The sequence below is a fragment of the Beta vulgaris genome, chromosome 3 (assembly GCF_026745355.1).
Source record: "Beta vulgaris subsp. vulgaris cultivar EL10 chromosome 3, EL10.2, whole genome shotgun sequence".
NCBI lineage: Eukaryota > Viridiplantae > Streptophyta > Magnoliopsida > Caryophyllales > Amaranthaceae > Beta > Beta vulgaris.
In genome coordinates, this window is record NC_079204.1 from 51,045,593 (window position 1) to 51,069,208 (window position 23,616).

The 23,616-nt window shown below is 35.5% G+C and overlaps 2 protein-coding genes across 2 annotated transcripts; both read right to left on the reverse strand.

Moving 5' to 3' along the window:
• Window positions 1-877: 877 nt before the first annotated feature.
• LOC104889368 (short integuments 2, mitochondrial) lies at window positions 878-7,303 on the reverse strand. The gene is made up of 8 exons (XM_010674566.4): window positions 6,951-7,303; window positions 6,749-6,853; window positions 6,504-6,581; window positions 5,153-5,294; window positions 4,955-5,025; window positions 4,602-4,698; window positions 2,800-3,014; window positions 878-1,291 (listed from the first exon to the last, which is right to left on the reverse strand). The coding sequence occupies exons 1-8, from the start codon at window positions 7,101-7,103 to the stop codon at window positions 1,037-1,039; spliced, it is 1,116 nt and encodes a 371-aa protein (XP_010672868.1). The 5' UTR covers window positions 7,104-7,303; the 3' UTR covers window positions 878-1,036.
• Window positions 7,304-19,555: 12,252 nt separating this feature from the next.
• LOC104889370 (protein MIZU-KUSSEI 1) lies at window positions 19,556-20,872 on the reverse strand. Its single transcript, XM_010674567.3, has one exon. The coding sequence runs from the start codon at window positions 20,866-20,868 to the stop codon at window positions 19,789-19,791; it is 1,080 nt and encodes a 359-aa protein (XP_010672869.3). The 5' UTR covers window positions 20,869-20,872; the 3' UTR covers window positions 19,556-19,788.
• Between the last annotated feature and the right edge of the window lie 2,744 nt (window positions 20,873-23,616).

Sequence of the window (23,616 nt, forward strand, 5' to 3'; positions counted from 1 at the left end):
ACTTAAAACAGATAAATGGTTTTAGGGTGGTGATACTTCTCTACTATCACTTGTTATGCATGTTCAAGGCCATATATGTGTTTTTATTACAGAATTTGATCATCCGTTACCACTTAGATATGTGTCCGAGTGATTTTGAAGAAAAAAATTGGAGTTCATGCATGTCCAGTACTGGAGATGTATAACTCTGAACAATTACATGACCTTTTTCATGTAAAAACATGCTCGTCAAGCTGTCAACATTTTCTACTATCAGAAAGGTAATCGACCAGAGCGTCTTCATCAAGGATCTTCTACTAACGTTGTAAACTAGTAACGATATGCATAGAGATAAAGGGTAGAAGGAATTTTATTACTCAGACTTCCAGTGTTTTCACCACTAATTCAATCACTGATTTTCAAATAGGAGAAGAAACTTTCTGAATTTAATCTTGGACGAAATCTCACGGCCGAATATCCGATTTTGGTTCCCTTCATGAGTTTTGATAGTAATAGTAAATTATATACTTCCTCGACAACCCGATTTTGGTTCCCTTCATGAGTTTTGATAGTAATAGTAAATTATATACTTCCTCGACAACGAAAGTAATGTTACACTTTTAAGAACACATTTTTTTAGTCAATTTTTTTGAAGAGGAGAGAGAGAAAGGAAAAAGGAGACACATGTGATAGGAAAGAGATAGATAGAAAGAGATTGTTGCCTAAAAAAGAAATGTAACTATTTTGTTAGTCATATTAAAAAAGTGTAACATCTATTTTGTTATAGAGAAAGTATCCAACTTTTAAGGGAAGTCTTGTGTTAATGTGAAAGTAGTAATGCCCAAACACACGTTTCGCTTCATAGATTTCTGATGCCACTCTAAAACTTACCAAGTCGTGACGAAAATATACGTACAAATTCCTTGCCATGATCATCGTTTACAACCACATGCCCAATGAGCCTCTATGATTATGAGGGAAATGCAAATGTTGCATTCGTCATTTGCAACAACATATTCAATCATCCCTTCTGATTAAACTGCATCTTACATATTGTTCAAGATACAGGATGGCATATATCAGGAACTTCATCAAGAATAAACGGACCAAGTTTACCCGTTCTAAACAAAGTCAGAAATCTTTTTGAAGCTTTTGTACGACATTCTGAAGCAGAGGGTGGTATTTTAAATGCCTTCTGCAATGCTTCAAACTGCAATTCTATTAGGCTCTCCATGTCATTCTCATCTTCAACATTGCCATCAAACTTTGAGAATGAATCACTAAGTCCATGTTGCACTTCTGTAACAATATCCTGCGAACATAATGCAGATTAGGGGCTTAACGTTGCAACGTAACATAGATACTTTTGACAGAGCATTTAAAGCATATGAGCAACAACCTTTCACTAGACTACGAGCACGAATATAATGTATAAATAGTACTTTTTCAGAAAGGGAAACAAGAAAAATGTAGATTGTAAGCCCACAATAACTACATATAATGCATGAAGCAGGATTCAAGTAGTTTTCTTCAGAAAGACAGCAACTGCACTGAGGATGTCAATATTTCATCATGTGAACCACAATTATACCACAAACACAGACCAAAAGAGATCACTGCAGGCAAATGTTCCACATTTACTGCCTTTTCTCAGACTCCCACCCCCAACTCTTATGTGCTTTGTCTACGTATCAGTGGCTCCAAACGTTTAAGGATTAGCTCTCTTCTTTCACAATAATCAACCTTTACTGGATATCCTTTATACTCTGTAGATCCGAGGCCATTTTTGTTCTTTTGAAGAAAAGTTCAATTTTCACCACTTTGTTGTAAGAGTTTAAACTTTCAAGGGGAAAAAACTGAGTATGGTTTTTATACAAGGCCCTAAAAGCATTTAGACTCAAAATAGAACCCTATCACCCTATGCTATAATGGCATTCTCTTGGATCTACAAACTACAGTGTTGTTTCCATACCAAGAGCAAGACCTCAAGTATGCCACCAACCAATCCCTCATCACCTCCAACCTTCTCACTTGCAAACACAAAAAAGTACGAAGCATAACAGCCAACTTGAAAACCTTGAAGACAAATTGGAAACCTTGTCCCCGTTGAAGATAAATCTATGATCTCGAAGCAAAGTATCCATCCATATCATTTTCCTATCCCCTTACCATTCTAAGATGCCCAAAATTCCACCAATTGTCTCAGACATATATTGAAAACTTGAGCCAATAAAACCAATGCATCATATACAAGGATGAATTTGGAAAACAGCAAGACAACAGGAACTGTGTTTGCATTTTTTACCATGACATATCCAAAAGACCACATAAAAATAGTGGGAATGTGGGATACATCATACATTATATCCCCCTTCATGACCCTGATTTTTCTAGCAAACTCAATTTCTAGCCTTAATTTAACATCCATTCCTACAATCAATTCAAATTCGTAGTGTATCAAAACAATCCTTGGAAATCAACCACCCCCCCCCCCCCCCCCCAAAAAAAAGATTTATGCCAACTCATTGAAGACCTGTTTCAATATTCCACTGCCAAAATGTCATGGTGTCTGTAATTAGATAGATGCGTAATATAAAAAAGAAGAAACTAGAAATATGAGCTCGACAACTGCAAGGTAACTACACCATAAAGTTAGCTATGCATTTTAGATAAGTTTATAAAGCAAGTGATAGCATAAATGTTACTCAAAGTAAAATAAAAATTAACTGGTTTGGTATAAAGGCAGTGAAATTGAAGCCCTGCCACTCATCACAGTAAGTAACCTGAGAACTAAGATTTGACAGAATTAGCAACTTATACCTCAATATAATAAACAGCAGAATCATCTAGTGGCTTCCTTCTATTTGGCAAAAGATCTTTTATATTGTACTCATGTTTTCCATCAGCTCCATTCTGAAGTTTTTCCTTCTTATCTTTCCAATATTTCCAATGAAGTGGAGTTCCCCTGCTGTTCAAGACAGCAAGGAGATATTGAGCAATACGCTCTTCACCCACAACTGAATCCTTAACAGATCCTGCAAGCATGCCAATGAGTTCAGTAAGATGAGAAGAAAATGATCACTACATTACAATTCCAAAACAAACAATTTTAGTAACCTAACTTGATGTTACATCAATAAAGATCAAAGGAAATAACCCTATCATGAGGTCAATTGAAACATAATTAATGCAGTGTTCCAAGAATTCCTTCAACACCTATCTAAACTATGGTTGGAGCAAGGATAGATCGATGACAGGAACAAAGAGGGAGAGCATTGCAGGCTCGCAGCGAATTGCTTAGAGCAAGGCCACGTGAATACACGATTGGCCCATGCCTAAAAGCACCACTGCACAGTCTGCACTGTTGCTGTAGCTAGTTTGCGGGGGTATACACATCTATGGATGCTTTTCCTATTACAGCTAGGCTTTGATATTTTTTTAGTATTAACAAAAACTATTAGTTGAGATATACTTTATGTCCTGGGGATGGGCATTTCATGATACACCCAATTCCCACCATTTTATGGCCTATATAGCCTGATTTATTCACAATCATGAACTCTCACTCTAAGGCAATTCAAGTAAATTTTGCCAAAAAGTAGATAACTCGATGTTCTAACGAAAACCACATTTTACCATTAGTCACAATATTGAAAGAGTAGCAAGTACGCCCCAATTCCACAATGTAAGAGTGCTAGGTGTCTTTGAGCCTAAATCTACAAGCACTTCTTTGCATCCCTTCAAGTCAACAGCATCACAAAAGAGCAGGAATAAACAGCCGCTAACTACTTCCACATCCCCTAAATAACATCCTTATTTTTCCTTTTATGTTTGTCCCAAATATATTTCCCTATTTTCTCATCTAGAATAGGTCCACTCAGATGAACTCATATTTCCCTTCCATCCTTTATGGCTTTGTTACTAATTCTCTCTCTCACAACTTATCTCATCATTAAACAAATCAAAAATAAACGATTACTCCAATTCTTTAATCAATTATTATGCAACTAAGGCCCACCTATACCTTTTTCCTAAAACTATGTACCCAAAAGAGATGGGAAGCCCTTTGGGAGCAGAGGGAGTATATTTTACTGGTTGAAGCTAGGGTTCTGTAGTCCAGAAACCCCCTCCTGCCAAGTCCTGTGCTAACCCCATGTTTGGTGACATAATCTGTAGTTACTCTAGATTCTTGGAGAAATTAGAAGCAATGAATTCTAGAACATAAAAAACCCTTGACTTGAGGTTCACTAACTGGAAATACAGATCTCTTGGACAGGTAAGGATAACAAGAGAAAGCCATGAATATAATATTACCACTTTAGGAGAGTGGTCGTTTCCCATTTCTTGCAGTAGCATGGCATATAACGTGCAGGTGGTAATATTTCTAGTACTGGAGGGAGCAAATGATGCACATTAAATGCATAGCAACACAAAAGTATAAGTTCCAAGTTAAACAACTACACAGAGCTGGTTATACACATTATATTGCATCAAAAGCACAAACTACTCATTAACCCCAATCTGTCACATAGCTTACAACTTTTAGCTGAGACAAAAAGCATGGATGAAGAGAGATTCACAATCTACCACAAGCAATAGTAAAATCTAAGGCAGAAACAAACCTGTTGCAGCTAACTTCAGGCCTGTCTCTATATCTGGAATACTCGGAACCAACACTCCTGGTGTATCCAGAACATAAATGCTAGGCTGATGTGCAATCTGTGCAAAATGTAAACAATTTTAGAGTGTTACCCACTTCCGAACATACTCGGAGCCTTAAATTTCAAGTTGCATTAAGGGTGGTGGATGAGGAGCATCTGGAGCTGACATGACGCTCAAAAGTGAAATCTGATGTATAGAACAAGTTAGATCTCAGAGCATTCAGTTCAGCTGTAGTGTTCTACATGTTTTTACTGGTAAAGTAGTTCTCTAGACAATTACTACAATAGGTAATAGAAAATAAAGCACACTTGACCTTGTATCCTGCAATATCCTGAGTAACTCCAGGCAATGGTCCCACTATAGCTCTTTTCATCCTCTCCTGCGCTATGAGAAATATTTGGGTGATTGTTCAATTAGGTGAAATGTAATTAAATTTAGACCAAAATCCCACTTGATAATCTCTCAAAATTTTGCAAATGTCAGAACAAAACATGGATTCATTTAAAATTACCAGGGAAGTGTTCAGCTGAAATACGATGGATGGAATTAATTAAAGCTGACTTGCCAACGTTGGGGACACCAACTACCATAACAAGTAGTGTAGGTTCCCTTGAAATGGCCTCCTTAAGCTTCAGCTCCACAAGTTCCAACAGCTGAGACATAAAAAGGAAATCAGACAACCAATATAAATGCAATTATCAATTAATCACAGGACAATTTCAAATGGGTAGGTAACCAGCTGCAGCGAGCATAGAAATTGTAGATGTTCAAAAAAGCATAACAAAATAATCAAACCTGAGGCCAAAGAGAGAAAAAGAACTACACCAACAACTTATCAAAGTTAGTCTGCTAAAAAGAACTGGAATAAGAATTTAGAATATCCACAGAGACCACACACTCACAAAAAAGATTTCTTAAATATTAAAAGTCTGGTGCTTCTAAGGTTGAAATTATGCTCTAAAAGACTTCTTCTGGTGCTGTCATTTCTAATTGATCTCTTACTTTGGATAGTGAGGGAGAAAGAGAGAAGATAGAATAGGTAATTAATTTTAAGATCAGCTCTCACTTACTTAGAGTCTGTTCTATTCACCTTATTTTAGAAACTCATTACTTATTCATGTTCGAATCACACCCGATCAGACCATAGGCATTAAAACCACACCATTGACCATACCATATACCATACCACACCACACCATGCCTTCTTATTTCCATCTACTCAATACCACATATGCTTTGATTTTGCAATAGTAAAAAAATTGTTTGAAAAATACCCGATGAGACGAATTAAACAAGATTTCAGATGATATGTTTTATTTAATATAAAATTAGTGGTAAATATAGTCAAGGTTTAGTTGGACTAGGAGATTAGACCATACCAGAATAATTCAGACCAGATTACCTTTTCTCAAGGGAAGAGAACAAAGCCTTAGGGTACAAAGACCTTTGTTAAGGCATGAAAGACAGAACCATCGTAACAAATGCACAGCGCCGTATTCGTTTGATTTATTTAATTTATCATATTATTCACTTGTACTAGATGACATTGAAATCACATTCCTGCTATCATTCCACTGTGAATAAAATTGCATAAATACAATCATCCCCACTAGGTATTCAAACATCTCCAAGTACAATTCGATAAAAGAAGAAACTACATAAGTTTCACTGGCATGTAGTTTCAACTTATTTTCGACAATGTACTCCACTGCTAAGATGAGTTCATTACAAAGATAAAGGTAAATGAAGATTAGGATAAATCCATAGTAAATGAAATAATGATATATCCATAGTAAATGAAATAATGATGTAGTTAATGCAAAAGTAACCAATAACAAACATATACTTCATCATTAACTAACCTTTCTAACAGAACTCTTGCTATGTGCATTAATCGAAAGGCAATCTTGTTTAGTGGACTCAAAATATCGTATCCATTTCTGCAACAAAAAAAAATACAGAAAAAACCAAATCAACTAAATAAACACCAAATTCAGCTAAAATTAATCCTCTAAATAAACAAAAAAAAAATTGAGTAATTAAAAACTGAGATTACATTGATAAGCATAATTATACAACTATTATACCAAAAAAAGAATTAACATACAGGTAAAATGTTAGGATTAGCCAAATCCTTCTTGTTGAGAGCAATAAGACGTCTTTTACCAGAGAGAAGAGGCTGAAGTTCTTCATTTGTGGACGATAATGGTATCTGTTAATCATATTAATTACTATTATTATCAAATTCAAATGTCAACAAGAAAAAACAGTAAAAGTCAGAGGAGAGAAAAAAAAAAGAAGAAATTTACGCGAGAATCGCGAACTTCGATAACGAAATCAGCGAGCTTTAAACGGCCTTGAATGGCGCGAGAAGCAGCCGCCATGTGACCTGGGAACCAGTTTACGGGACCTCCACCCATATTGAAACTCATTTCTCCTAATTTCTTTTTTAATATCCCCATTTTTGGAGGTTTTTTTGAGTGTAGTGAAGTGAATTTGAAGGTTTGTTAATGGCGGAAAATGTTGGAAAAACCCTTGATTTTCTGAGTTGGAGAAAGGTTGAAGAAGGAGAAAAAAGAATTGTGTTTGTTTTTCAATTGGGGAATTTTGAAGAAGTGGCCCATAGAAAAATGATGCTCTTAATAAAACTCAGCCCACCATTAATTTGTATAGTGCTTGTTTGCATAACTAGTCTGTTTGTAAATTGTATATGGTGTATTATAAGGCTATGTTCGGCCCACTTTACATATTTGACTATTTTACAGGTGGAGTACTCCCTCCATTCCACATCGATCTTAAAATGTCATCGGAAATATGGTGATAAGCAATGACAATAATTTGGAAATCCGGTGGACAAAAGAATAGACACAGCTCAATTTTTACATTTTTTAAACTAAATTCGAACTCTGTTTCAGTTTTAATTTACACTCAAAGATAGTCATATTACATAATGATCCTTATGCAATGTGACTTCCTTCCAAGCTATCCTAATGTTCAAACTTGTTCAATAATACTCCAATTATGTGTCTCAACTAGTGTGTTACCCGGACGATGCCCCGGTTCCATACATTGAGTACTTTCTTTTTTATTTGCATTTGAGAAAGTTTCAAACTCTTTTTTCCTGTCTTTTTTCATTAATATTTCATATTTAAATGAGGGATTTACATATTAATATGGAGAGGTATCTCACAACTCATTGCTAGTTAAGATGGTAATGAGTGAGATTTTCAACTTAGGAGGTCTAGTGTTCGAATCCTCCTCCATGCATTTTGATTGTTAGTTGAATGGATAATAACATAATGCTAGAAAAAAGAACGCTTTTTAATATACTACCTCCGTTTTTTTTAGTTGCAACGTTTGACAAATTGCACTATTCATGTTATCTTATTTGACCATATTTATTGATTTATATGTTAAACAAAATATAGTCATGTGGGGTCTTGTTTGATTCGTTTCGATATAAGCTTTCATAATATCAAATTTTGACTTTCACACTTGCCAATGCATAATTTCAACCATCAATAAGTTTAGTTACTGATAAATAAAAATTATAAAAAGTATATATTCGGAAAATATACATTCAGACGAATGTAACAAGATCCCACATGAATATGTTTTTCCTTAACTATAAATCACCAAATATAAACTAAGTAGAGTTAATAAATAGTGTAAAAGTCAAACTATTACAAGTAAAAAGAAACGGAGGAAGTAACATATTACACGCAAAACACGCTCTAAATAAATTCATCATTTTTACTATACCATAATTTGTTATCCCCACCCAAAAAGTCTTTGAGCTACATTATTGTACCACTCTACCACCCAAAATGCGCAGTAACTTTCTTCAGGAACTGAACTTCTTTTTTTTTTGGCAATCAGGATCTGAACTTGGTTTTTTAATCTCATTAATTATTACATGCCTCACTGGAGGCAACAAATATCAGCTGGTGCAAAAACTAGCAAGGGTGTGTTATAATTGCTAGAAAATATCACAAAAATATCTGATTAAGTATCATGCCACCCAATAAATATCTGAAGATATCTTAGCATATTATCTTGCCTCCGCTTAATCCGTGAATGGATAAAGTTATCAACATTTCACCAACATGTTTGTTGCGGTAATAAATTAAGTATATACGTGATTTGATCAGTGCAAAAGCATATTGCATGTATCTACACATTTGGCTTTGTTCAGCATAAGTGCATAACTAAGATCAGCATGTTTGCCATGTGCTTTGCAAATTAGTGACTTCTCATCTAATCTAACAAACGTTTTAAGTCCCAAAGTAATATTATTAAATTTTCAATAGGTACTAGTTTAGTAGTTTACTCATGAAAGATGATGTAGCCACATACAATTATAAATTTATTGACAACAAGTGAAGTATACTAATTAACCACGTAGCTTAGTAGACTTCATTTTCGCACCTCTCTTTTCTTTCCCTTACATACACATTAGAGCTAACAATTATTCATAAGAGAGTGGATTATTCACCCACATATTGAGGATTAGAATAAGCAAAAATCACAAATTACTTGTAATTAACACTAATCAACAATTAATGAAAAGTGATGAAACCAAGCATAAATAGGAAAGAAATGAAAACATATCAAATAACGCAGGAAAACTCAAGCACCGAGAGAAAAAAAACCCACCAAGCAAGCACCTTTGATTAATGACAACAATGGATGAATAATACAAGCATTAAAAGATGATCATCACTACAAAAATTAGAGCATTATAGAAACAAAGTATGGCAACAAAATTTTGAATTGTTGATAGATAGCAACATATATTATTTTTTTGTTACCTATTATAAAGTGACGTTTTACACTCTAATTTTTCAACAAATAAAAACAACATATTTTTGATTTGTTGCTATTGGAAACTAGTTGTTTTAGTACTATTTGTTGCTAGATAACATCGTATTTTCAATTTGTTGTCATATAACAACAAACTACGACAACAAATATTTGGTTTGTTGTCATTAGAAACAATTAATTTTACTATTTGTTGTTAGATGTCATCATATTTGCGATTTGTTGTCATTTAGCAACAAATTACGACAACCAATTGTGGCTCTGTTTACATTAGGAACAATTAATTTTACTAGCTGTTACTAGATGACATCATATTTCCAATTTGTTGCCATTTAGCAACAGATTACGACAACCAATATTTCATTCGTTGATCACATTAGAAACAATTAATTTTATGATTTGTTGATAGATGACATCATATTCATTATTTTGCTATCTAGAAACAAATATGGAAATAGATATTTCATTTGTTATCGTTGGAAACAATATATTTTATTATTTGTTGCTGAAATAACATCAGTTTTTCCTTAAAATGTGTCCTACATCAAAGAAAGATTAACGAAACTACCACTTTATATTTCAAGAAGTTTCATACACTATTATCAATTTCTAGTAGTATTAGTATGCAAATATCATTCAAATTGTAAGTGGACTGACTCTCCTTCTCTTTATTGATTTGCATAAATGTATTTATCAAATTATCAAACAATTAACAAAAAATATAAGGTTAACCTATGTTGTATGAAGAGTGCATTAGTCAAAGTGTAACTCTATAGCAATAAAAAATCTGTTTCTATTTTTAGCAACTAATATCAATAATTTGTCACTAATGTCTAGCAACAAAACATTAATAATTTGTTGCGATATTAGCAACAATCATTTATAACTCGTTACTAGAGTTGGCAACAAATGCGCCAAATATAGAAACCAAAATGGCAACAATATTTCAATGGATGCTATGTGGCAACGAAAATATTTTAGATTTTGTAGCTAAAATCATATGGAAACAAGCCTTTTAGCAAGAACTATTTTTTATTTCCAATTTGTTGCTAACGAGAGTTAGCAACAAATTAGCAACAATTTTTTTATTGTTGCTAAATTGATTTTTTTTTTTTGTAGTCAGTTCAATGTTATTTTCTCTCTCCTCTTTCACTAAATCCAAGGTTGATCTCTCTTTGTATGGATGATAACCTAAAACATGAAAGAAAGGGGGTTTATATACTTGATGGGATTTGAAACAATCCAAGGATCGAGATTAAATCTCAAACTCGTGAAAATCCGCGACAAAATTTGGGTTGTTCGGGCGAGCTAGAAGAAATGCTCGTCCGGGCCCAAGTGCCATCCGCCCGGGCAAATACCCACTGATGGCCAGCCCGGGCTGCTGAGGGAAGGTGGTTTCCTTCGCTTCTTAGGCTTATCTTCGTGCGCTATCTTTCGCGCTTGAAGTTGGCTCGTTTTCTCAACCTAACTCCATCATTTACCCCAACACTATAACACCCATATAATTCTCTCTTTTTCAAAATACATTTTCAATATAAAACTAAGAGAATCATCAAAGCATTATCGCCCGTGTGATAAAGTATCGGCTTATTCAGAATTTTGTAGTGAAAAACATAACCAATAACTTTATAAATAACCTTAGTCAACTACAAAGTCAACTCGAAAAGTCAAACCAATAAAGTCAAAGTCAAACTTAAAACCAAAACCAACTTATAGAAAGTGTAAACACAAAGTATGATAAATAGGCTACACAAGCTCTCCAATCTCGAACCTAATGATGCATCATCTTTAAACCTCTCAGACTCATAATCTTCATCACACTTATCATCACTCAACACAATAGGGTTGTAGCTCCCTATTCCAGTATCTTCTCTATTAGACGTGGCTAGAGGTCTACAACAAATAAACATAAATTCTATATATAAGCAATTGGTACTCTCACTTAACGTATTATCCCAACAACAAACAGTACGTAAGTATAACCAACAACATAAGCACAGGAATAACATAAACAGTTAGCAAAGAATATAAATATAATCATGTTGAACTAACTATTTAATGCAGACATATAATATTTCTATCTTATATGTCAATTCCTATATCACCCATCACTCACAAAATAATAAAGTAATCAAAATAAACTAGAGTATTTAAATAAATTAATGATTTCAAATTTATAAGGAATTGAAAGGAACGCGAAAAATAAAATAAAAATTAACTATAATAGTTCGAAATATTCGAACACCATAAAAAAAATTGAATCCTTAAAAAAAAATTAATTTGAACTGAAATAATGTTTTAAAGGGTTTTTTCACCAGGTACCCCTGTGATTTTTCAAAATTCATGGAGTACCCCTAATTAGAGATGGCAATATCCAGTGGATCACCCGACCACCCGCTCCACCCGGTTTATTAAGTGGGTGAAAAACCCGGTTTAAATGGATGATAGCCGGGTGACGGATAATCGGGTGATGGATGCGGGTCGGGTTCGGGTGATATTTTTTCATCCATCACCCGATCCATCATCCGTTTACCACCCGACCCGTCACCCGTTTAAAGTAAAAAGTATATAATTTTTTTAATTTTTGGCTTTTAAAAATATTTTTATGTTAATAATGTGGATTAGAGTTAATTTGGAGACGATTTTACATAGTAAGTAGAATTATATAAATGGATTAGTGGTTTTTGTTAGTAATTTTCTTTCTTCTCCTAATATTTGATTTCACCCGTTAATCACCCGATCCATCCGTTAACCCGGTTACAAATGGATGGATGGATTCGGGTGGAGATGGATGCGGGTGATGGATGGATCGGGTGAAGTGGGTGGATGCGGGTGATGAATGCGGGTGACGCTCCACCCGCCCCGAACCCGATCCATTTACATCTCTACCCCTAATTTAAAAAAAATACACCAGGTACCCTTTTTATTTCTCCAAAATGCATGATATATATGCCCTTAATGACTAACGGTGTCAAGTTTCTGTTAGTCATTAATCCTAATTAATTATTTTAAACCCTAATTAAACCTTAATCCTAACACCTACCCCTAACCTTAATCCTAAATTCTAACCTAAATCCTAACCACCAGTCCACCACCCTTCCCTCACCCCTAGCAGCCCCACCCTCCCACCACTACCCACAGCTCCCCTCCCCTACCCTCACAGCCCCCCTCCCCCACCTTATCAATTTCCATCAAACTCCCCCACCCCAGTAGCTCCACCCTCCCAGCACCACCCACATCCCCCCCTCCCTACCCCCGCAGCCCCCCTCCCCCACCTTATCAATTTCCGTCGAACTTCCCCCCACCTCGTCGATTTCCGTCAAAGTCCCCTCCCCCATCTTATCGATTTCCGTCGAACTCCATCCCCCATCCCCGTCGATTTTCGCGAGCTCCCTCCCCCACCCCCGTCGATTTCCGTCAAAGTTCCCTACCTCCTGTCGATTTCTGTCAAAGTCTCCCACCTTAGCGGTTGCTGTTTCGCGGCGAGATGAGAGAAGGGAAAAAGGGTGGCTATGAGGGTGGGTGGGCTACGGGGTGCAGGGGAGGGGTTGCGATAGGTGTGGGAGGGGGTGGCGAGGGGGGTGGCAACGGGGGGTGGCAACGGGGGTGGGGAAAGGGGTGGTTGGGTGATTAGAGTTAGGGTTTAAGGTGGGGGTTAGGTGTTAGGGGGTTAGGGTTACTTTTAGGATTTTGGGATTAGGATAGAGGGGTTAATTAGGATTAAAAGGGTTAATTAATCCTAATGACTAACATAAACTTAACACTGTTTGTCATTAAGGGCACGCATTTCGTGCATTTTGTGAAAATAATAAGGGTACCTGGTGCATTTTTTTTACCCTAATTAACCCTTTGGGTTTGTATATTTAATGGGTTTGTTATTCGTAATGAGCTTGGTGAGGTGGCTCTAGCAGGAGCCAAGAGTCTGGGCTCGTATGTTTTTATTCTTCAAGCATAAGCTTGAGCCTTAATTGAGGGCCTTAAAGGGGCAGCTCATCTTGGTATTAAAAACATTGAGATCGAAGGAGATAATTTAGATATGATCAATGCAGTTTATTCGGTTTGGCAGATTCCTTGGAAAATTAACAATATTGTTTGTGATGTAGGTGTGCAGCTGTCGAGGTTCGCAAAGTAGCGCATCTCTCATTGCTTTTGTGAAGCTAATAAGGTTGCTGATTTCATGACTGTTAAAGGCCATAACTATTTGTCTCTTTTGTATTGGTACCCGCCTTACTGTATTGATTTTTTCCTTAGAGCATGGCCAATGGATGATCCCAAATTTGGGATCATCAATTACTTTATTAATTTCTCATCCTTCCACCTCATTTATGATCCACAATTGATTTTAATGATCTCTGCACCCCCAATGGATGCTCTTATAATTTTAGATCTTCACCTTCTCTTTCCTACTTTTTACTATACCCCACCATATATTTTCTCTCCTCAATCTCCTTTCCATCCCATCTTTTTTATTTATTATGGATTATCTAAGAATCAATTAATGATTATTGAATGTAAATAATTTTTATGTTTGTGATTAAAAACTATTACTAAAGATTAATTTCGTTAATATTGTACATAATTAGATACAGTAATTAACTTAAGCAGAAAAATATAATAATAATAAACTATTGCATTAAACAATAGAAATAACACATACATATAGAATTACATAACATATAATAATAAAAAAACGTAGCAGCTTAATTAACCCCTATGTTACCCGAATTTAAGCCAAATATTTTCTACGAGGTCTGCTTTGAGACATCTATGCACAACTTGGTCACGAACTCGACCCCTATTGTTCATATATATTTCTAGACTTGCTATGCGATTCTCGCTAGTGCCATATGCGAAAGGCTCATCAGAGGTCCCTACATTCCTTTGCGTTGAAGTAGTAGGGCGTGGAGGATGGTCATAATCATTAGGATCAAAACGAAGGGAATATGAATCTCGTTCATCTTCAACTACCATGTTGTGGATAATAATGCAGACGATCATTATTTTCCCTAACATTTCTTTATCACGCGCTAGAGCTGGTTGTCGAATTATAGCAAAACGAGCTTGTAATACTCCAAATGCACGCACGTTCCACGTCTTTTCGTTTGCTCTCTTGGTTTTGGGCAAATAGACTTTCTTTTTCATTTTGCGGAAGACTTATTGTTGGAATAAATGCAGCCCATTGAGGATATATACCATCTGCTAGGTAATATCCCATATCGTATTGGTGTCCGTTAACAACATAGTTAACTGCGGGTGCACGACCCTCAAAAACATCATTAAATAATGGAGATCTATCAAGAACATTAATATCATTACACCTACCTGGCGTTCCAAAGAAAGCATGCCAGATCCATAGATCATACGAAGCAACAGCTTCTAAAACCAATGTTGGCTTACCCGGTCTTCCCGAATAAAGTCCTTTAAATTGAAGTGGATAATTTTTCCATCTCCAGTGCATGCAGTCGATGGAACCATCATTCCAGGGAATCCTTGTACTTCAGATGTGTACAACAATCTTCTTAGATCTGCTTCATTGGGCTTTCTTAAGTATTCGTCCCCGAAGTGGGCGACACCCCTTCTACAAAATGTATAGTGAATCTCTAGCAAGAGATGCACTAATTTTTAGATAATCGTCCACAGAATCCGCCGCTCCCCCGTACGCTAACAATCTCATAGCGGCAGTGCATTTTAATAATGATGATGCACCAAGTTTACCTGCGGCATCTCGCCTTTGTTGGAAGAATGAATTTTGTTAAGTCAAGACTTGTTCTATGCGGAGGAAGACATGTTTTTGCATGCAAAATCTCCGCCGAAACATTTGTGGGGGATAAACGGGATTCTCGGCAAAGTAGTCATTCCATATAACTGGTGGTGCTCCTCATCACGATCCCTTGGCACTACAGTTCTTGGCGCTCTTGGAACTTGAGTTACCATTGCATATAATTCAGCTGGATTGGCCATCACAAACCTTTCCATCATTTGATCCATCAACCGAGTTGTCTGTCTGCGCCTTTCCGAACGACGCATGTATCATTGTTACGAGTTATTTGATTTGTGTATAAGAATTTGGATCATCATAATATCGAAGAACTAGAAGAAGAAATATTGCTATTGTAACTTGATTATGATGACATGATTTCTATATTTTTGTAGGGGAAGAATATATGGGGGTTTTTGGGTAGAATGGTTTTGTGTGAATGGTTGAGTAGTTAGCATCGTAAGGTATATATATAGAGAAGGTGAATTGTCAGCAATATTACACTGATATTGGAGTGAATTTGTCAAGTCATCACATGGTTTTAGTAATAATGGACTGATATATGAAGTGAATTGTCAAATCAAGGTCTTTATTATTGCAGTAATAATGGACTGATATATGAAGTGAATTGTCAAATCAATGTCTTCATTATTGCAGTAATAATGGACTGATATATGGAGTGAATCGTCAAATCAAGACATGGCTCATCAATAATATCATGATTTGAATTAGAGGTGATCATTTTGGCCCGGCCCGTTTTTGGGCCGGGTTTTGGGGCCGCGGGCCCGGCCTGATCGTTTTTTTTTGTTTTTGGGCGGGCTTTGGGCAAGCTAAAAACGACTTTTTAGTCTATTTTTTGGCCCGACTCGTTTTGGCCCGCAAAAGCCCGCTAAGCCCGGCCCGAAATAGCGGGCTTTGCCCACAAAAATTCGGCCCGAATTTAGGCCCGGCCCGGCCAATGGGCAAAATTTTTTGGCCGCGGCCCGGCCCATGATCACCTCTAATTTGAATCATTGGATACATATATTAAAAAACTAAAAACTTTTAGATTCATTAATTTGATAATTTCATACTACAGCCAAGTCTAAGACTAATTAAGAACTAAAATCACATTACATTGGAAAGTAGGAAATACATTAAATAACATTAATCTTACTAAAGGAAAATCAGAAAATTACATTGGAAATAAAACCTTAACTAGATCTCTCTTAAGTTGTTGTTCTTCCTCATTTAAATCATTCCTTGATGAAAGCACCTTGAATAACTCCAAGTTAATCTTTCTGTTTTTAATTGCAATTTTCTCCCTTTCTAGCCGGACCATCTCACTGTTGCTTTCCTTTTCAAGATTAATCCTTTGGATCTCGACTTGAAGTTTATTGTTTTTCTCGAAATTTAATTTTTGGACTTGATCCATCCACTCTTGAAAGGCTTCTGCAGGCATGTTCAAAACTTTTCCCTTGCCTTTATTTTTGGTGAATCCGTCGTTTGGAGTAGTTGGGTCTCCACTGCTTGGCGTATTTGGCTCACTTGAAGTGGAGTAGTTGCCACTTTCATTGATCCTCCACCTCTTTGAGCCACTTTCTTGATTAACTGTCTTCTTTTTTGCAACGTTTGACATTATCTCCCATAGGCTTCCATACATCATTAAGCCTTAAAATTTCCCAACAGTGAAGCTTATTGAAGCCTGTTTTATTATCCTTTTTGTAGATTGCAAATGCAGTTTTCATGACGTCGTCATCAGACTCACCACTTTTCCGACGAGACTCTGCATGAGCATATGCACCAACAAATTTGGATACTTTTGCATGTATTCTTTCCATTGACTTTGTATTTGACCCAACTCTCTGTCAAATGGTAAGATATCAGACTCCTTGAAACTTTCAACTCCTTCTTCCCAGCATCGATCTCTATAACACTTAACTTCCTTAAACATTTTAGTAATTTTTGTCCAGAAGATAATTGTTGTTTGTTTAGTATTACTACCTTTATTTTGGCTTACTGTTAGCCACGCCTTCACGAGAACCTCTTCTTCACATGGCCTCCAGAATTTCCTCGACCCTTTATCTTCTTCTTCATTGTTGTCATCATCACGCTCAACCGATGCAGCTCGAGACCGATATGAACTACTGAAGTTCGGAAATGACCCATCACCTTGTGACTGCTGAAAATGTTGAGACATAGGAAATGATGCTTCATCTTGAGAATAATTATAATTCTCATTCGAATTGTACAGATTTTCTTGTGAATGCGGAACTACTGGAGACCGATATGAACTACTGAAGTTCCTCATATTATGTTGGGGGAGTTGCTGGTTAAGTTGGGTAGGATACATCATATTTTGTAAGTTGTTTCCCATATGAAAATTTGGTTCAGTTTGAGAATTGAGATCAATTTGGGAACTAGACGATTGAAAACTTGGATTAATATAAGGTTGTTGAGGTCCTTTGAATTTTGGAAGGTTTTTTTTTTCTACCGGTTTTGGGATCCATAACTAATTTTAATTAGGAGATAATTTATTTTTGTGGGGGTAGATAAATAAAGAAAGGAAAGAAATATGACTTCCAATAACAAAATAAGCTCAAAAATAAGATGTGTAAAAATAGTTCAATATTGGTCTTATTTATAGACAACAAAAAAAATATATCTGTTGGTGTTTATTTTTTTTTAAATTTTTTTTTTTTAAACTAACAATATGTCCGTTGCAAAAATTTGCAACGTTAACAATTACAAATAATCCTAGCCGTTAGATTAGAGAAATGAGGGGCGTTGGATGTCTGTCATGCAGCAGCAGTGGGGCCCGCTCCATTTTTTTCTTCCTCTCCCCTTCCGCCATGTGGCGATGACCTACTCCTTGGCAAGATCGTTGCAACGATCCGTTCGTTGCCTTCTCTCCTCTTTTTTTTTTCTCTCTCCTATTTCTTTGTTCCCCTTTAATGTCTCTCTCCTCATGATCCAAGTTTGGGATCAACCAAATGGGCATACTCTTATCATCCACAAGGATGTTTTAGATTGGCCCGGAAACTAACCTAAGTTTGTTTTCCTCATTAAAAAAAATATGCTTATCTTGGTTCAAATTTAGCGTTGCACAAAATTAAAGGTGAAAATATATTTGGCCAGACTATATTAACCATAGATATATATATGCTGTCAAAAAGTTGGAATGCATGCTTGGTTAGCCAACTTTTTTTTGCTCCTTTGCACTGCACGCTTATGCTTCATCGGCGGGCCGACTGATGCTTTCTTTTATTTCCAAGGACATGATACAACTACTTTCTCCGTAACTTCTCTTTATAACTCTCGTGCATTTTCATTTTTCAGCTAAGAGCAGGAAATGTTTTACAAGATTGAGGACATTTGTTAATCTTTTTGATGTTAAATAGCAAAACCCTTCATTTTTCTACTAGTTCTTGGTTTGATGTTAATCTATTTTTTATGACCATTTTTTTAACTAAATCATCAATGTTACGGGTTTCAGTGAAGAAGTGAGAGCTAGCTAAAGCGAAAGAAAATCAAAATTGGATTGTAGCTTAGTTTTTGAACATCCATTATTCGTGTCGTCTTTTGTTATACGTCCAAATTAACTAATAAAATTAAAAATTACATGGTTTGTTTATCTCCACGATCATGTATTCAGACCATTACTATTTACTAAGACACATCATGACATCAAGTAATAAAATTAAAGCATTTCCCATGCATGTTTCATTTTGACTCTTCACTAGCACTTTCTAAGTAAAAAAAAAATATTGACAACAAATTTAGACCATGAATTTAATTGTAGTTTACGAATGAAACCATATAACATAGATATGACTCAAATGGATGGACTGATTAGTTTGATTTTGTTCACAAGGGTAACTTTTAAAAAAATACGTACGTTTAGGTAATTTTTGTAAAATAAGGTGTTTATGATCTTCTTAATATATACAAACATCCAAAACAAAAGTAATTAGATTTGAAATTGAATCGTATTTGCATCAATGTCATTTGACTATTGCCCTATGGATTAAGAAAATGATTGAAGGTATAGAGTCGATAAAATCACAACAATTGTAAAAATTACAAGAAGATTGAAGTTAGGCCATCAAACACACACAAAAAAGAAAGAACAAATGAAGCAATTATTTGGAGCAAAAGAGAAGGTGGCGTGCATGCGCATGCACTAAAAATAAAGGCATGAAAGATGATGTATGCACACCTTTAAACAAGTTCCAAACGCCAAATTACAAATCTTTCTCAATTCTCCATTAATTTGATATTTTATGAGGTACAAAACTAAAGTTTTTGTCATCAAACATAATCAAAAGATTACAAAAAAAAAAAAAAACTAGTATAAGATCCCCAAAAAAAAAAGTATTAAAATTATGAACAAAACCACATGGTCACACCAACACCCTTAATTATAAATCACAATATAAAAAAAATAAAAATGTCAAATGACCACTACTTTAACCAATCACTTTAATTTCCTCCATTTGCATATTATCCCTAATCATTACCCTAACATTCCTCTCTTCTTTTCCTGTGTTTTAATTTAATTAATCATGATTAACTCATGAAAATGACAATTATAACCTAAGAAGAAAAATACTGAGTTCAGGCCCACCGTTACCATCCGGGTTGAGCATGTAAAAAGCCTCCGAGTCACGGTTTCCTACAACTCGTTCAAATTTAGCTCTCATGTAAAGCAACTCGCCTTCCGAACCCGAACACGACCCGACCTGATCCTCCACTAGAGGAATAACACCCGCACCTACGGAGACACTTTGGACCGTGCTAAGCACGTGCCAATCAAATTCATTACCTTGCCTTGAATTTGCGTACCCGCATTTTCTCCCGTTACAATACATAGTCCACACGGGCTCAAGGAACAACTTGGGCCCGTGCTTATTATTACCACGCCCCGTCGTGTTCGAGTGCGAGCCACGCTCACACTCGAGGGCGATCCTCACTAGTCCTGAGGACATCTCGCGGACAAGAGTCGAGGTAGAGATTGCCAGCTCTATTAATAAAGCCGGGTCTGCCTTAGGATCATCTTGCACGGCAAATGTTACATGACCTTTTCTGTGTCCAAAGAGCGTGCCAGTCACCTTCCTCCCTAGGGGCGTAGGGGAAGAAAGTGAAAGGACCCGATTCGGAATAGTCAACCACCTACACGTGGGGACTGCGGAAAACGACGACGACGAAGAGAAGGAGAACACGTGGAGGAGAGAGCGGAGGAAGGTGGTCAAAGTGAGGCGCGTTTTACTCACGCGCGATACTGCGAGTGATTTATTACTATTACTATTACTATTACTACTGCTAATAATATCATTACGTACGAGGGATTTATTAGAGATTTGACTAGGGCTTTCAGGAGAAAATGTAGAAGAAGTTGATCGTGTGAAATTTGAAGGAATAATCTTGTTTGAACTCCAAGAATTACAACTTGTACTTCTACTAAGAGAAAGTTGATCTTTCTTCATATTTTTTAGGGAGAGAAAATCAGAAAATATAGAGAGGAAGGATAATAGTAGTAGAATTAATGAGTTTAAGGACGATGAGGAGACAGAAGAAATGATGAGTAAAGAGGAAGAGTGGAGGGAAATGGAGGGGTTATGGTGGTCCAATATGTTGGAGTATTGATCATATTCAATGATCATTTGCATTTGGAATAATAATACATATATATATATAGTCCTTTTTAAAATTGGTGACACCGTGAGAGAGTTGAATACTTGTGATTATCATATTGTTAATAATTGTAGAGCTAGCATTGCTTTTCTTAATCTAATTAAATTATTGATTGTACTTAGGTCATACGATCTCTTTTGTGTCCTTTTTTGCCTTGTCTTTCTCCACGAAGTTAAGTTACCTCTTAAACACTAATTAAGGCCTGTTTTTTCTTCACTTCAGTTTAGTTTTGTTCGGTTGCAATTATTGTATTTCAGTTTTTAATTTATTTATTATTATTATTACTATTACTATTACTATTACTATTAGTTATAATTTAATTCAGTTCAGTTCAATTCAGATCAATTCAATTCAATTCAGTTCGCTTTATTTCAGTTCACTTGTTTTATTACGAAAACAACATACGCTGAGTAAATAAAAACTAGTCTTTTATTAATTTAATAGTTTTAGCTAGGGCCGTTTAACAAAAGTGTTACATTACAAATACATATTACACGTATTTTAAAGGGTCCAAATTTTGAATTTCGTTGCTTAAATCAGTCATTAGTGTTTGACTTTTGTTTTCAAAAAACAAAATAAATTATATTCTATTTTGTCTATACTTGGTTTATTACAGTTTGCAATTTGATTTGATTTTAATATTTCAAAAAAAGTAAACTGCAAAGTTTGGTTTGATAAAGAATCTAATATCGAATAGCAAAAAAGGTTTGGTTTAATTTATTGTTTTTGCCTGTTTGGTGTAGTATAAACCACACTCTAGACGTCCCTAGTTGAGAAAGACATACACATATATAACTTCCTAATAAATAATATTGACCTTTAATATCTTTAATTATATATTTGTAAAAATTTTAAAAAGTTAAAATATTGTAAATATATTAAAATTAAATCACACAACACATTACATGCTAAATTTTGTATTTTTAAAATATTCACAAATAAGGGTATGAATAATGCAAAAGTCACACCGTTGCAACTACAGTCACTTACAAATAAAAAAGACGAAGTATATTCTAATGTGGAAGGTTTTTGAACAAGCTCATATATGAAGTATACATACCAAGTATTACTTGGTTTAGTGGTTTCGTTCGTATCTCATAACCTTGAGATTGTGGGATCAAACTCTACTAAAGACACTTGAGGGGTAGGAAGATTCCGATCCGATTATGACGTCTTTGCCTTTATTACCATATGTCAGGCAGTGCAAATAATGGGATAGTAGTGCAAGAGTGCAACAATGGATCAAGTTAAGGACCAAGCCCTTGTACAAGTCTATGTCAGATGGTAGCGAAATCTAACGAATTCAGCATCTTAGAATCGTATATGTAAACTTTAATTAGGTATGTTCAAAACGTATTTGAATTTAGATAACACTTGCAATAGATAAAAAGGGTTAGACTTAGACAAATGACCAAATCACATTATTGAGATTTTCAACTCATCTAATTGATAAGTTAGATTTAAGTCAAGAAAACTTCTTACTCCAAATATTTTTGACATGAACCCGACCTCAAATACTCAACGAGTGACCTAATTAATGCACCACATTTGATAAACATTAGTTATCAAATTAATTAGAGTAATGTTTAAAGTGTATGCAAATCTTCTGATCTTTCACAATCTATATGCCACATATTATTCTTACTGATTGATTATAATGAGTTATAGTATACTAACCATAAAAAGAGGGTTATGAATTCAAATCGAGACGGTAAGGCCATGTGCAGGGTGAGTAACTGCACAACGCCCCGAAATATAAGGGCCCAATTCTATTAGTTGTCCGTCCAAGGAAAAAAAGAAAAGAAATCTAAATCTAATTACAAATATAAAGAGATTAATTTCTATTCCTATTATCCAAAAATCCCTATTTTTAACTCTTCTGTCTCTTCTAATCACCAACAAATTTAATCTTTATAATTTATTTTAGCACAGGACCCCTAATTTTAAGAAACGGCCCTGAACTTAAATATGGATATTGATCATTAGTCACTACACCCTGGTTCATTAGCCGAAGGATTGGGATGAAAAGAGGTGTTCACCGTGATTTTGAAACATGGTTGCTAATTCTTAATGCTACGATGTCATTGGTTGCTAAGACGTGCAATGTTTGACAAAGTGTACTTGAGAAATAAGGATGATCTAGTTCTAGTGTTGTAAAGTCGTCCTACATAGTTTTTGAGGTATTTGTGTCCTTGTAAATAAGTTGACCGTAAGAGTTCATATTTGTTTTAATTTAATACTATCACAAGCCACCGTCCAAATGAGAATTATCTTGGCCATTGCTTTTTCTGTAAAAAAAATCATTTTGCATGATAATAGCTCACTCACAACTATACTTTACTGTATCACACCCGTGAAAAATGAGAGCAGAAATCCAACCTCTCATTCTTCTCTGGCTGGGTGAGATTGGAATTACCTTGCACTTGAGGATTGAATTAATCTCATTTTTTGATCTAATTTGGATGAGTTGTTTCTTAATTTTTTTATGTATGCCAGTAAAGTTCGTATCGTTATACTTGCATTTCAATGAACTTTTTTTAAATTGGAAAAGATAATTGGGGTGAAAACCAATCTCTGCAAGGCTGCAAGCTCTGTAGGGCACACCAGATTAAAGGTTGGGTATAAGGCTAAATAGCTCAAAGACAACATGTCTAAAAGCTCACTGCAACCCTACCATATTGTTATGATGGGGATTCAAACCCTGGGAAACTTGGAATTTGAGG

What these genes read in the sequence shown, in the direction of transcription:
- LOC104889370 (XM_010674567.3), bottom strand. Translation starts at nt 20,868, where the DNA reads ATGCAAATGATCATTGAATATGATCAATACTCCAACATATTGGACCAC.
- LOC104889368 (XM_010674566.4), bottom strand. Translation starts at nt 7,103, where the DNA reads ATGGGGATATTAAAAAAGAAATTAGGAGAAATGAGTTTCAATATGGGT. An exon ending in CTAATCCTAACATTTTACCT is followed by an intron (nt 6,582 to 6,748) that starts GTATGTTAATTC and finishes TTTTTGTTGCAG; the next exon opens with AAATGGATACGATATTTTGA. An exon ending in CTGCTGTTTATTATATTGAG is followed by an intron (nt 1,292 to 2,799) that starts GTATAAGTTGCT and finishes TTATGTTCGCAG; the next exon opens with GATATTGTTACAGAAGTGCA.